At 38.2% G+C, this 15,508-nt stretch overlaps 1 protein-coding gene across 2 annotated transcripts in view; it reads left to right on the top strand.

The window, feature by feature from the left end:
* The window catches only part of fam207a (family with sequence similarity 207 member A), a 47,350-nt gene that overhangs the window by 27,818 nt on the left and 4,024 nt on the right, over window positions 1-15,508 (top strand). Inside the window, exon 3 of one of the 2 annotated variants that reach the window (XM_040123130.1) lies at window positions 9,832-9,900. The exons of the other annotated variant lie outside the window; for it this stretch is intronic. Within the exon in view, the coding sequence (XP_039979064.1) occupies window positions 9,832-9,900 (69 nt within the window). The remainder of the gene's footprint in view (window positions 1-9,831; window positions 9,901-15,508) is intronic. 2 annotated transcript variants of the gene reach the window in all.

Here is a 15,508-nt window from a genome sequence, read left to right as displayed (position 1 = left end):
CCTGTTGTGTTCCAGTCAAAGAGGGTTAGGGTTGCATGTGGAAGCTGTTAATAGGAACTCTCAATATGCAGTCCAAAGAGGCCTCGATGCAAGAGAAGGGGGCCATCATTAGTTTGAAAAAACAAAGCAAACCTATCAGACAGATGGCAGAAACTTTAGGGGTGGCTAAATCAACAATTTGGCGCATTTTTAAAAAGAAGGAGTGCACTGGTGAGCTCAGCAACACCGAAATGCCTGGAAGACCACAAAAGACAACTAAAGTGAATGCAGATTTTTTTCCTTGGTAAGGAAAAACCCCTTCACAACATCAAGCCAAGCCTAGAACACTCTTGGGGAGGTATTATTGTCAAAGTCAACAATCAAGAGATGCCTTCATGAATGTAAATACAGAGGGTTACCACAAGGTGCAAACTGCTGGTAACACTCAAGAACAGAGAGGCCAGAGTGGACTTTGCCAGAAACCCTCTAAAAAAGCCTGCCCAGTTCTGGAATAAGATTCTTGGGACAGATTAATTTACCAGAATGATGGGGAGAGAAGAGTATGGAGATAGGATATTCTGCAATGGCCAAGTTAGTCAGTTGACCCCCCAACCCACTTGAGCATGCTTTTCACTCACTGAAGACAAAACTGAGGGCAGAAAGACCCGCGAACGAGCAGCAATTGAACTCGGCTGCAGTATAGGCCTGGCAAAGCATCTCAAGGGAGGAAACTTAACATTTGGAGATGTCTATGGATTCCAGCCTTAAGGCAGTCATTGAAGGAAAAGGATTTTCATCCAAGTATTAAATTTATAATCATGTTGGTTTGCCCAACCACTTTTGACCCTCTGAAAATGAGGGAAAATTTGATATTTCTGCTTATTGTACTTCTGTGTTTGTAGTACTATATTTCCCCCTGTGCATCAACATATTCACACTCTGTTTTTTCAAACATGTAGAGGATACCGATTGGGTACCGTTGGTCAGCTCTTTCATACAACCTAGGTTGACCACATCAGAGCTTTGGCTAGCTGTCTCTTTCAGTTTTGCATCTGGATGACTTGCTGGCCATCTTCCATTACTGGCTGTATAAAAACTCAAACACTTAATATTCCGATGCTGTATGTGTGTGTATTAGTGCATTTCAGATAACTTACCTCACATGTAAATGATATAAGTCTTTGATAATATGAGGAGCACATGAGGAGACGTCCTCACACCACCATGACCCCTGACCTCTTCCATTCTTATTGGCTGTGAAATTCACACTTGCTAACGTATTCAGTTGACCATGAGGGCATGTAAGCAGAGTTAAAAATTCATATATGACAATCTTTCATCCAAATTGGGATTTAATGTCACAACAGGAACAAAACAGAATTTTTCAGTATTTAATACATTTCTGGTTTTAACTTGAACTGTAAAATCTTTATATATGGCATGTATGAACTATAAAGTCTTTGGCTCTACAGGAACAACAGTTGCTGTTAAGGGTTACTCCAGCATTTAGTACTGCACTTCCATAAAGTTTGGGGACTTGTGAGACACAGATTAAAAAGAGTGGTCAAAATCTAGGCTAACTAAATCCAGATATCCTGACTTTTTGTGTATGGGAGAAGCTCCAAAAACGCTGAATCTTACATGAGCCATAATGCACCCCACACCTCCAGTTTGTAAGACAGGTAGTAATAAGTGGAATTCCCCTTTAATTTTTAAATTAGTTCAAGAATCCTTTTCCAGATTTGGAACCTACATTTCAATCTTCTTACATATCACTATTAACCCCCTTTTGGTTGCTCAGCCAAACTTAATGCATGCCCACAAAACTTACTTTTAAATTCCAAAGATAGCAAATATGTCAGGCTGATTTGTTTTGGGTTTTTTTTTTTTTTTTTGGAAAAGTGGACAATATAAACTAATCCACCAGACATGTAGAATATTTGCATCTGTTGGGATATTACAGGGAGTCAGACATACTGTCATTTTAACAACGTTAAAGCTACTTAAAGAAACCATAAAGCTGAAGTTTTCTTAATTTCTCTGTTCTCCGTTATTTCTCCACTCCCTGACCCTCACCCTTTCTGTATTACACACTTCTCTCATCTATCCACCTTTTAATTTTCTATGTCCAACCACCAGTTTCTGTGTCTACCTCCACCCCTCAGACTCTGTGAGTTCAGAAGGTGCAGTAAGGTGAGGAGTCTGAGCGGGATGTAGAGTCTGGTTGGTGGGGTCGGCTGCATAGCTGAGGGGTGTTGGCCTCCAGGCAGCCGTCCATTTCATCTAACAGTGGAAAGACAATGCTCCCAATGGGAGCAGATTGGTGGTAAAGACACCCCCACCCACTCATGAGAGATTATATTTCTCCACCTCTACCCGCATTTGTAGTCAGAAGCAGATGTCTATCTCTGCTTGTTCTCCTACTGCAAATAGCAGCAAAAACACCTGTGTAGTTTAGCACTGCGGTGGCAGATCAAGGCCTGCCAGGATCTGTGGAGATAATGTGCCTGTCTGAACAGCAACCACTGACACTCCAGCACATAGCATATGTACACAACACATTTCACCAACTACAATGCTCAGCGGTAGAATTTTAATGAAATATTTGCCTAACTGTTGTTTAAACTTCGGAAGTTGAAGGAGAGGAAAATTCAGCTCTTACTTTTGTAGGTCATACTTATTGATTACTGTTAACATTTACTTCACCAACAAGTTGAGGACATGATGACTCTGCCAGATAAAACTCGGTCCGTCTTGGAGACCTCACTTTTGTTTTTTTCCATGCCAGCAGCATGGCTCCAGGGCTTGGACTGTCTGGCAGTCGGTCGCTCCACCACTTTGGTTCAGACTGAAATTTCTCAAAAACTATCAGCTAAATTGTGATGAAATGTGGTTTAAACATTCCCGTCAGGACGAGTTGTAACAACTTTGGTGATCCTCTGACTTTCCATCTGGTGCTATCATCAGGGCAACATTTGAATTTGCCCAATATGTTGGTTTGTGACTAAATACTTGCAAAACTAATGACATTCCCATCAGCCTCAGCTTTTCTTCATGGTAATTAGCAAATGTTAGCATGTGCACAGACTAAACTAAGAAAGCTGTTAGCTTGGCTGTAGACTCTTAGTCTTATTACTCCCAGTTACTCTTAGTCTTGTTTTGATTTGCCCTAACCAATCAGTAGCCAGGAATGTATCTATCTTTCTAATGTCATTTTCACCTTCCAAATTAACCCTGCCTACTTCAAACTAGTGCTGAAAGCTCAGACAAAAATGGGAAATAACCTAAACTGTTGAGCTCAGACAGATAATTGTGTTCATGTAGAACCTGATCATACATAGTTAAAAGCTGATTAAGAAAATTTTGTTGTAAAACCTGTGTGATTGTCATTAGCTGATGAGAATGTTGTCTTAACTGATTAGAATGATGCCTCAAAATTACAAATCAAGACCAAGTATGAAAAAAAGCTTTGATAAGACTCTCTGTAGATTATGAAGCCTTGAAGGATCTCAGTGGCTGTGCTCATGCTGTGATTGAATATCCGGTCAAGATATGCTATTAGTCATGTCCATCAGTACTGAATTACAGCTGTCTCTCTCAAATTGAACTGAGTACATGCTTTAACTACTAGGTGACAACTATAATGTGTTAAAGAATGAGGCTGGTGGTATATTCCACTTATAGTCTACAAATCCCATGTGCAGATCCAATCCAAACAGTGAATGTATCTACTAACAAGGATCGTGTGTGTATCAAAGCCTGATATACGCTCACTGAGCACTTTATTACACTTTATTATGTAGGTGTACCCCTGTACATTCATGCAACTATCCAATCAGCAAATCATGTGTTAGCAGTGCAGTGCATAAAATCATGCAGATACAGCTCAGGAGCTTCAGTTAATGTTAACATCAAACAACAGAATGGGGACTTTGACCATGGCACGATTGTTGGTGCCAGACGGGCTGGTTTGAATATTTTTGAAACTGCTCATCTCCTGGGATTTTCACACACAACAGTTGCTGGAGTTTACTCAGAATGGTGCCAAAAACAGAATTCATCCAGTGAGTGGCAGCTCTGTGACGGAAGGGCCTTGTCAATGAGAGAGGTCAGAGGAGAATGGCTGGAATGGTTGGAGCTGACAGAAAGGCTACGCTAACTCAGATAACCACTCTTTACTAATGTGGTGAGCCTAAAATCATCTGAGACTGCACAACACATCCAACCTTGAGGCAGATGGGCTACAAAAGCAGAAGACCAAGAGAGGCTCCAGATCCTAGGCTAGTGATGGTGGTGTAATGGGGTGTAACACTTCCGGCTGCTTAATAATAGTCACTCATGGTTTGAATGCCAAAGCCTATCTGAGTATTGTTGCTGATCATGTGCATCCCTCTACGGCTACAATTTATCCATCTCCTAATGGCTACTTCCAGCATGATAATGCACCATGTCACAAAGCAAAAATAATCTCAAACTGGTTTCATGAACATGATAAGGAGTTCGTTGTATTTCGGTGGCCTCTCTAGTCACCAGATCTGAATCCAATAAAACATCTTATGGATGTGGTAGAATAGGTGATTGGCAGCATGAATGTACAGTTGAAAAATCTGCAATTATGTGATGCAATCACGTCAACATGCACCAGAATCTCAAAAGAATGTTTCAAACATCTTGCCACAAATAACTGAGGCTGTTTTTAGAGCAAAGGGAGGCCCTACCCAGAATTTATATGGTGTTCCTAGTAAAGTGCTCACTGAGTGCATCTTAGTTCTCTGTGACATAGAGCTCCATTGTTACCCAAAAACAATAAAAAATACATCATTGAATCACACCGTTGCACTGGCTGACATGTTCCTTCATTACCATAGACACACACACTAGTTTATTTTGATTCAATCCCACACACACCATCCTCCTGCCCCAATGGTGGATTAAGCCACTGCTGAAGATAGTACCCAACAAATGCACTATTTCCTCCTGTTTATTTGATAATAACTACATTGAGCAGCTGTTTTAGTAAATTGTTGAATCTTTTTTAAAATTGAAACTATATATTTATTTGTAAAGTGATTTTAAAGATTTAAATCATCAGTAGGAACCAATGGGCTTGGAGCTGAGAGCCACAGACAGAGGCAGGTCATCAGCAAACATGCAAAATTTAAGATTACTTAAATTTGAATGACATCAACTGTACGGTTAACTGTGTATTATATCATTCTTTTATTATAATAATTATAATGTATTCATAATGTGATGCATTATGGTTACAGTTAGCCCTTAGAAATTTTTTGGTGAAATAATTTATCATGAAGTTAAAGATAGAGTCAGAGTTGATCTTCAAGAGGCATTTTGTTTGCTGCGTAAGACCAAAAAAACACTGCGCATTTCTTACTTAATGGGGGCTGAATTAGAGGCCATAGAATATACTGTAGATGATAACAAACAATATTTCAGCTGCTGCTCCAGTCCCAATGCCTGAAGTTGGACTCAGTAGGATCAATAGGCCAGCAAACTGTCCTGCCCCTGCTAGGACAGGACTGAACACATCACACACTGCTCTGCTCATTGAAATGACATGTGGCTGATCTATTGCCTCTGAACTTTGAAATGTACAGAGCTGGAGCTGCTGCCAATAAATGGATAGAAAACACAGCCAGGCACAACGTTGTATCATTTAGTTTACTTTTCCTCATTTTTGAATAAAACACCCAAAACAGATATTTGTTTAAAATGTTCCCAGCGATTCTCGGTCTGATTTGATGGTTGGAGAATTTTTTGATTTAAGGATAACATTCGGACATAACACTGCTGGGGAAATTACATATTTAGTTGAGTTTTTTTTTTCTTTTTTCTTCTTTTTAGTGAAAGAAGCAAATACAAGCCCTTCAGCAAACACACATTACAAATGAGCCTTTCTTTAAATAAAAGTAACTATTGGTATGTGTAAAAATGTAGGAGCCCCTTTTACTTATAAAACCCTTATTAACCAATTAGTCCTTAATTGACTTGTCGGGACTTGTAAATTTTCTGCTTCTTCAAACCTTGTAGTAACACTTAATAACCATGGGCTCCTCTAAGCAACTGGCATGGATCTAAACTTGAAGCTAACTGATGCCCACAAATCAATTTTTAACTGCCATTAAGAAATGTTCAATAAAGGAAACTGTGGAAGTCTTTATCTAGAAGACCAAGAAACTTTAAGATAAAGTTTCAGGTCTGCTGGGCAGAAAGGCAAAGCCAAATCCCCCATATGCCTGCAGAGGACCTGAAGGAAAGTTTGGCTGACACAGGAGTGGTGGTGCACCATCCACTGTGCAGCACTGATGCACAAACAGGGTCTACATGGAAGATTCATCAGAAGGAAACTTCACCCGTGACCTCATAAACAAGTCAACCTCTGAAGTCTACAAAGTAACATCTGGATAAGCCAGAGATGTTTTGAGAACAACTGCTGTGGACATATGGAATTAAAACTGAGCTCTTTGGCCACATTCACCAAAGGGGTGTTTGAAGAAAAAAAGGAGCAGCATTTAATGAAAAGTAAACCTTGCCAAATGTTAAACATCATTGTGGAAATATACTTTGGGGTTGTGACATAGGACATAGGAAACACTGCGCAGAGGCAAGAAATTGATCAAACTAAATATTGGCAAATTCTAGATGCAAACATCCTGCAGTCAGGCAAGAATTTCAAAGTGAAAAGAGAATGACTTCTACAACAGGACAATGACCCAAAGAAGACTAAAAAAAATAAAGGCAGACATACAAAATATTTAAAAATAAATAAATAAATAAAAGATTGGAATCTCACTACTGAAGAGTGTACTGACTTTTGTTGCAGTTGTTTCTTAAATATGGACTGTTCATTATAGTTTAATTAGTAAAACATTTCTGTTTTTCAAATTAATTGGCTTCACTGTTTTTGGGCTTTGGCTTAAAACAAATAAAACTGTATAAAATGGATAAGATTAGTAATTATTAAACATTTTAGTGATATTGACCAGGGATGTACTCAGTTTAGTTTTATACTGTATCAGAGACTTACTATGATACTTAGATGTCATTTCCCCTGTTTTTAAATATACTTTATCATATTTTTGTAAGAAGTCTCCTTTATTCTGATCCATTCCTGTTTTAACTTCCTCCATGTTCACCTTTTTTCTGTAAATTCAGTGTAATTTTGTACAAGGGTGCCCTAAGATTGGAAAATTCCAAAATTTACCGAAGTGCTTTCCAGAGAGATTAAATTATGCAATTATTTAATTGATGATTACAATCAAACAAAAACACAGGAATGATCAAATATAAACACAGGAATGATCAAATAAAAACAGGCCTAAATAAGAGGATATAAGTAAACTAATAAAAGCATAAAATATCTGGATAAAATCAAAACACAAACAGCATTGCACAAACAACAAATAGAAGACAATGTGTGGTCAGGCATGTCTTCATGATGAGAATTAAGGGGTTAAAGAAAATGGATGGGTCTTTAGACAGGTTTTAAAGTTAACAATGGAGGGGGGAGATCTAATTGTTAGTGACAATCTATTCCCCAATTTAGGGGCAGCACCTGAAAATCCTCTTATCACCTTTGGATTTTAACTGGATGTGTGGAATGGAGAGTACTGATTGGTCAGCAGATCTGAGGGCTCTGGACGTGGAATACAGAACAAGCAGTTCAGAGATGTAACCTGCTGCCAGTCCATGTAGTGCTTTAAAAACAATTAAAATAATCTTAAAATCAATACCGTACTTCACTAGTAACCAGTGAAGACAGGCCACTACAGGGGAGATGTGGTCTCTCTTCTTGGTACCAGTGAGGAGTCTTGCTATTGCATTTTGATCCAACTGCAGGCGTGATAGGGCTGTCTGACTGATTCCTAGATAGAGACAATTGCAGTAGTTGAGGTGAGAGGAAATAAAATCATGAACTGTCGTAACCAGGTCTTTAATAGACAGGAATGATTTTACGTTTATAAGCCGTCTAAGATGGAGGAAGCCATTGCTTCAACTGAGTTGATTTGTATATAAAATCTTAAACCACATTCAAAGATAACCACAATCGAGATTTCTTGCTTGAGATCTTACGTTCAATAACAGATGCCTGTGTGCATTTATTAAGGTTAGGGAGTTGTCTGCAGGGCAGAAGAATGTGACCCCAATTTTATTCAGGTTTAGCTTAAGGAAGCTTTTTGCCATCCACTATTTTACTCAATGGAATTTAGCAGGGAGTTGACACTGCATGGATCACAATGTTTCAGCGGGAGTTAACGCAGGGTGTCATTGTCAAAATAATGGTAATACATATATTTTCTGAAAATAGACCCCAAATTAAGCATATATAGAGAAAATAAAATAGGGCCTAATATGGAGCCTTGTGGTACTCCACAGGAGATGGGTGCATAGGAGGTATTGGAGGTAGGAGGCAAACCACTGAAGGGCGTGTCCCTGAATACTTAAGGCGGTCCAAGAGGATGGAGTGATCGACTGTGTTGAAGGCGGCTGAGAGATCTAAAAGAATTCAAATGGTGTAATATCCTGAGTCTAAAGACAGGAACAAATCATTTGTCACCCTCTGGAGAGTGGACTCAGTGCTATGGTGTATCCTAAAACCTGACAGAAATTTGTCCAGTATGCTGAATTTGTACCAGGAGGAGATGAGTTGAGGGAAAAATACTTCTTTGAGAATTTTGGAAGAACTGAGAGCTTTGAGATTGGTCAGTAATATTAGGAACAGATGGATCTAAGCTAGGTTTTCAGAGGGTGAATGACATTAGTTTAAAGGAAGCTGGGACATAGCCATTGACCAGGGAGCTAATAATTATTAATAAAATACTAGGCCCAACAGTGTCCAGCACTTCCTTAAGTAGACGTGAGGAAACATTGTCTAAGGGACATATAGTAGGTTTTATATGTCAGATAATATGTGTCAAAGAAAGAAAACAGCACAACCTTAACTCTGACAGATCATCGGAGGACAGTGAGATCTGAAATAGTATAGGTTCAGTTTCGCTAATAAAGAATCTTAGGAAATATTCACAGGTAACCAGTGTTGCTTCATGACAATTTGTGAATGCAAGGTTGAGTAGTGTATTTATTGTATTAAATAAAACTTTGTCTACGATCTATGGGTAAGTTTGAAGATGATATCACAAAAGGATTTGGTTTTCTCTGCTTTGGCGCACTGTTGGTATTTAGCCAGACATTATCTCAGATGCTGGTACGACACTTGGAGTTTTTCTTTTTTCCATTTCGATCTGCTCCCCTACATTCCCGCCTAACCCCTCGAGTTAGTTAAAGCAGTGCTGAACTTTGATTTTTGCTTTTCTAACTTCTTAAGGGGCAATTGAGTTGAGAACATTGGTGCAAGTGCAATTGAATACTATGAACAGTTTTTCTGTGCCCAGACCAGTAGGGTGAGCTTTAATGGGAGCATAGGAGAAGGCATCATGGAAGTGATTTTAAAAAAAAAAAAAAAAAAAAAAAAAAAAGCAAATATTTTCATCATTTTAAGAGGAAAATTAAGCTTGAAATTTCATTGTTGACCTTAGAAAATTTGACAAAACAACATAATGTCAAACTCCATTTACTAGTTACTAGTCCACTTTCAACAAGGTCTTTATTAGCAGATGTAGTTGTCATGGAGATAGATCTGCATGGGGGGGTGGCTATAGCTTGCAGGCAAGTCACTCTCTCCACCTTTAATGTGTCTTTCAACGCATGTATGAATGTGCCTCTATTCATGTTTAATTAGTAGGTTTCTTCCTCTGCTGAGTGGAACCCGGCTGGGTTTGATGTGTGCCGTCATGTAACTCTGTGTCTCTGTTTGTGTATGTGTCGTTTTTACAGGCCCAGAAGAGAAGAGAGCGAAGTCAAAGAAAGAGAAGATGAAAGAGAGGAGGGAGAGGTGGCTCAACAGTGAGTTTATATCAACAAACTTCAGCAGGAATGTACAGATTAGTGTTACCAGATAGAAGACTGATACAGGTTACAACAGAATATTAGACTATGTATAATTATCACCAATGTTTGTTTGGTATTCCTTCTTCTGTTATTATTCCTCTGTTCCATAGAGCTCCATTGTTGTTCAAAAACTATTAAAAATAAATCAATAAGACACACTATTGCCCTGGATGACATGTCCCCTCATCACCAAGAACACACGCTGTAGTTTATTTTGACTCAATCCCACATACATCCTCCTGCTGCCCCAAATACTAACTACAGCACCAAACGTGGATTAATCCACCGCTGAAAATACTAGGTCAAAACCTAGTATGTGGCTGGACCGCCCTTTATCTGTTTGCATCTCTCTTACTGTCAATGCTCACTATACAGTCATTTTTTAATTCAGCGGAATCCCAATAGAGCTGTTCACATTACATTTTTTTTCTTTCTGTTGTCAAATGGAACATGTTTGACATAGTGACTGAAACACAGCCTATTAAGACTACTTTAAACAGCAGTCACTTCCAATGCTCTGCATAGCTAAAATCTTAATATATAACCGTGACGTCTGTTAAAATCATCATACCCATAAGTTAAAGACAACAACTGTGCTGTGATTTTGTCTATATTTACTTGTAAAATGATCATTTAGAGAGAAAGTTAGAAGCTCATTCATGTCTGTGTGAGCTGCCATGTGGACATTGAATGAGACGCATACAGAGGTGTGCCTGCTGGAGAGGAAGCGGGAAGCCCGACCCTGCGCTCGCGGGGCAATACTGGCGACTCTCTTCTACAGAAAGTAAATAAGGTTCGTCCAAAAAGTAACTAGATTTGTATCTACTTGCTTTTGTGATGCAAATTTGCTTAAAGGGTGTGAAAAGTAAGTAAATCTAGTGACAAAGGCTCTAAGGTAGTATATAGCGCTCTGCTGGTCTTATTGACCACTCAAAGCGCTTTACATTACATGCCGCATTCACCGATTCGCGCACACATTCATACAGCACTGTTTCTATATATACAGCATTTTCTGTACATACAGCATTTTCTATACATACATACTCACACACAGATGATACATCGAGGGCACTTTTGGGGTTCAGTATCTTGCCCAAGGACTCTTCAACATGCAGACTGGAGGAGCCGGGCATTGAACCACAGAGCTTCGGGTTAGTGAATGACTCGCTCTACCTCCTGATCCACAATTGCCCCAAAAAAGCCAAAGTTGCCCCAGAAAGCTACAGTCGCCCCAACACTGCCTGTAAAGACCCCCCTGATGACGCAATAGAAGCTGTTTGCGCCTATTCATTATGAAAGAGCAATGACCAATGGTGTAATTTCAGCACTCAGTCATTTGGCATTCGGCTGGCCAATGTAACTTTCGCTCAGTCACTCAGTCACTCAGTCACGGACATTCATCTTTATAGGGGTGGCCCTGCTCTTGCAGTCCAGCAAAAAACTACAGAGAGCATCTGTTTTAGGACATGACTGAACCTTTTTATTTTTTTTTAATTGAAACTATATAAATTTCAGTTGTTTTTAAAGAGTATCTTCACACCAGGCTGAAGAGAACTGACTGCACTCTTTGGTTGAAAGCTTCAAGTCTCTTTCACCTATGAGAGCATCATTCAGTACTTTTCTTATAGTCAGCACTCAGCATCACTACCTGTGGTGGCCTATACATAAAATGTTTGTTTTTTTGTCACCAGATTAAAACAAGATATCATTAAAGGTTTTCAGTGTTTAACTTTTGTTTGGCAGCTGAAAAATTAATCAAGTTAAAAGTTGAAAATAATTTTCATTTCAGCTTACACTCATATAGTTATTTCTCCTATTATTAGCAGTGTTTTGTTTGACTTTTAAACTTGTATCAAGTTTTAGAGTGTATTTGTAAAGCATGAACAATCAGAGAGACAGTGAAATCTCTGTCACTTAATCTAATATCTTTGCTTTGTACCATACATTAGGCTACACAGTTTCTTAATGTTGTTATGTCAGTATTGGAGAAGTTGAGTGTTACGTTATAAAATACAAACACCTGCTTTATGAAGTTACAATCTTGATTGTTGGTGGTAATAATGTGTACAGATAGAATACTTTTCTGACCAGCAAGTGAGTCAGAGATTTTTTTTTTTCTGGATGACGGTCCATCTTTAGGTCTCTCTGTCATTATGACTCCCCTCTCCAACACCGCCATCATCACTGCAAGCATCATCTCCCATAATTGCGATCAGGCCTGTAACGGTACCCGTCTGCTAAGCCAATCAATTCCTCAGTAACACAACACATATCCTCTTTAGGCATATAATTTGGTGCTAATGGCTGAGCGACTCAGTCCTGCTGAAACCCAAGACCGGCTCCATGGCTGACAGTTTTCAGGAATTAGAAGAAAATTTGAACGAAATATGAGCTTTATTCAGATCATGGACACAGGGTCAGGATAGCAGAATTAGACTAGTGTGGATTCTAAAATGCTCTTACCACTATTATAAGTTTGAAACAAGTGATTATAAATGGCTTGCACAGTAGTCAATGTTTTTTAGTCCAGCAAACCACCAGGATGCAGAAGAAAAGGCACCATACATGTTTCCTATAAATCTATACATATTTTATATGGCCTGCAAAACAAACTGTTGACCAGAAATCTAGTCAAAGCTTGTTTTTTCATACGCTGCTTATACAAGACTTGTGGTTCCTACCAGACCTTGGCAGCAAAAGCGGTTGGTTTTTTCTGTTTGCTTTTAAGCTGAAAATAGAAAATTTTACCATCCATTGGTCCTCATTTATGAAACTATCATATGCACTCATTTGACCTTAATGCAGGCATATAAACAATTTAAAAAGAATAGAGATTTATCAATGTGTCCTCATTTCCATAATGTGTATTATGGTTTGTTGTGAGCAAGGCCATAAAATACCAAATAAAACACCAGTGATATTAGCAAAGTAGCTGATACATGGTTAAAACATTCCAACAAAGTACTCTTTCACATTTTTCACCACATTTTAAAATGGTTTGTTCCAGCGTAGTGTTACTATTGTCAGCTATTTTTTTGATTTAATCTTAGTCTTAGTCCTGAAATAAAAAGTCCATGTTAGTGTTAGAAATATTTAGTAAGCTTCAGACTTTTATTTTAAATTAAACATTTTAGTTGTTGAAAACACTTGACATTTTAGTCCAGTTTTAGTCAAGACCAAGAATGTGCATTTTAATAAAGATTTCATCCAAGATTTCATCCAACTGATTTTAACAATTAAGTCTGGAAAGATGCATGAGCAAATCCAGTGCAGTCTAACTCTTGCAATATGAATCAATCAGAAAGTAACCAGAAAAACGAAAACTGTTTACAGTCCAAAAATAACATTGTTCAAGAGCCCTGCAATAAATCCAACCCTTGCAATGTTCAGTTTTGTCAGGACTGTGCCAGAAAGGTGTTGAATTTATTCTGTAATTTTGTAGGCAATGGTAGTGGTAGCATTGTACTAGATTGTGTAAATACAGTAAGTGTATAATAGGTTGAATAGTGCCATTTAAATAAATTTGTAAAGAAAGTATTTGGACAACAGAGTTTATTCAAGCCCAAAACAATCTTCTTCATTATATGCTGTGCATTTTAATAACCATCAGAAGTCTCAAATAGACTACACTTAGCTATCATGGACCAATTCAAATTTGACAAGACATGAAATGTGTATGGCAATTAAGTTGTGTGTGCTTTTGTGTGGATAGTACATTTAATACACCAAAACAAAAGAACTTGACTTAAGGAAAAGGTTGGCCAATGTAGCTAACTGGGCTACTGACTTTCAGTGAGACTAAAACCCCATCTGCAAGCAATATAGTGATGTCATCTTGTTGTGAGATGCTAATAGATAATGCTACACCACTGCTTTTAGTAGTTGGCTTAATATGGCTTAAAAAGTAAAGCAACGTTATTTAAAGTCTGAACATTAGCTTTCCTCAATTCTTGTGTGGTGTGCCTTTAGATGTCTCTTCAGGTTTATGGTTTTTTGCCAGTTATTTTGTAGCTGCAAGGCTTCTCTCCTGACAATACTAAGCACTCACTTTTTCTCTGAGGAATTTTGACCAACCTGTTTTGTTGATGTCATGTTCTTTTTCCTTCACTGTATGTTATCCGATCATAGTCCAGTCTAGCCCTGTTGGAGCTGCTTTCATGGATGCACTGATGCACTGCTGGTGTTCATAATAATAATAATAATAATAATAAATAAGATGATTCGAGCGTGCAGGAAGAGAAATGTGTAGTGCAGCCATTTAGAGATGGACACCTAGATTATATAATTGTTGGAAAAAAGGCTCTATATAATTTTGTCTTCCTTTTTTTCATCAACAGAAATAGATACATTTTGGTAGAGTTTTTATTTTTTGAAACTACATTTTAGTGCCATCTCATCTTGTCTTAGTCATGGACAAACATTTAGTCATAGTTTTCGTTAACAAAATTTCCACTATTCCAGCGTAATGCAGAAAGAAGTTTGGTGGTTTACCTGATATTAGATGATAGGACATGGTGTATTATAAACATGCTTTATAGCACAGATGTCACTTGAGTTTTAAAATAGCTTACACTGATCACTGACATCGTGCTGCAGGTGTCTGTTCAGTCCAGTATCCAATGTGCACATCCCTCTCAGCTTTTTGGAAATGAATGTCCTGATCTTAATGTCCTGTTCCCATTACTGTGACAGCTTTATGTGGAAAGAACAAATACGTGGTCTGAGCACATTTGATGAATCATAAACTTTTTTTTTTAGTTTTCTCTTTTTCAGTTCACATGAACTTGCTTTGTTTCTTTGTTTGTTTTTGTAATCTTTGTTTTTCTGTTTTTTTGTCACTCGACTATTCGCTGAATTGTAATTACTTTGGTGACTCTTCATCTGGCACCATCATTTCATTTGTCCAAAACTTATTTTTATGAGCAAATACCTGCAAAACTATTGAAATTCCATTCTAAGCACAGCTTTACAGAGCTGCTGAGAGAGTGGCAGCCTCTAGTTTTTGTTTATGGATTTTATTTGGGGGAGAAAGAGAGGTATGACAAGCAACAGAATAAACCAGGGACATTGCAATTACACTATATGTTTGGTGTCTAAACACTAGTCCACCAGGTCACAGCAGCAGCAACACATTTAGGAGACAAAACAAGAAATCATTTGTGAATGAGACACAGACACTAAATACACAGGAGATGACAAAGAAACAGTGAAACCTTTTCATTTCAGCCAAGAATGCTTTCAGTTTAATTAGGGCTGACCCGAATGCCCCAGAGCTTCAAAGCTGTGACTGTTGCCATGGTAATCGACATCCAAAATAGTATTGGAATAGTGTGTTTATTATTGTTGTTGTAGTTATTGTTATATAAGCATTATCACAAAAATCACAAATAGCCCTTGAAGTAAGAAATAGTAATCCAACATTATTTATTATGCCTAAATATGAATTATTATTACTTATTCAGGGGCACGTTCAAACCGAAACGTGTGCACCGTTTTGCTACGGTTTCTGGGTTGCACAACATGTTCCCTCAAAAAGGTGTGAAACGGCGTGGAACAGGCTTTG

This window comes from Xiphias gladius, unplaced genomic scaffold (genome assembly GCF_016859285.1).
Source record: "Xiphias gladius isolate SHS-SW01 ecotype Sanya breed wild unplaced genomic scaffold, ASM1685928v1 HiC_scaffold_1477, whole genome shotgun sequence".
NCBI lineage: Eukaryota > Metazoa > Chordata > Actinopteri > Istiophoriformes > Xiphiidae > Xiphias > Xiphias gladius.
Note: the sequence above shows the minus strand (reverse complement) of the source record. Positions and strands in the feature narration are given on the sequence as shown.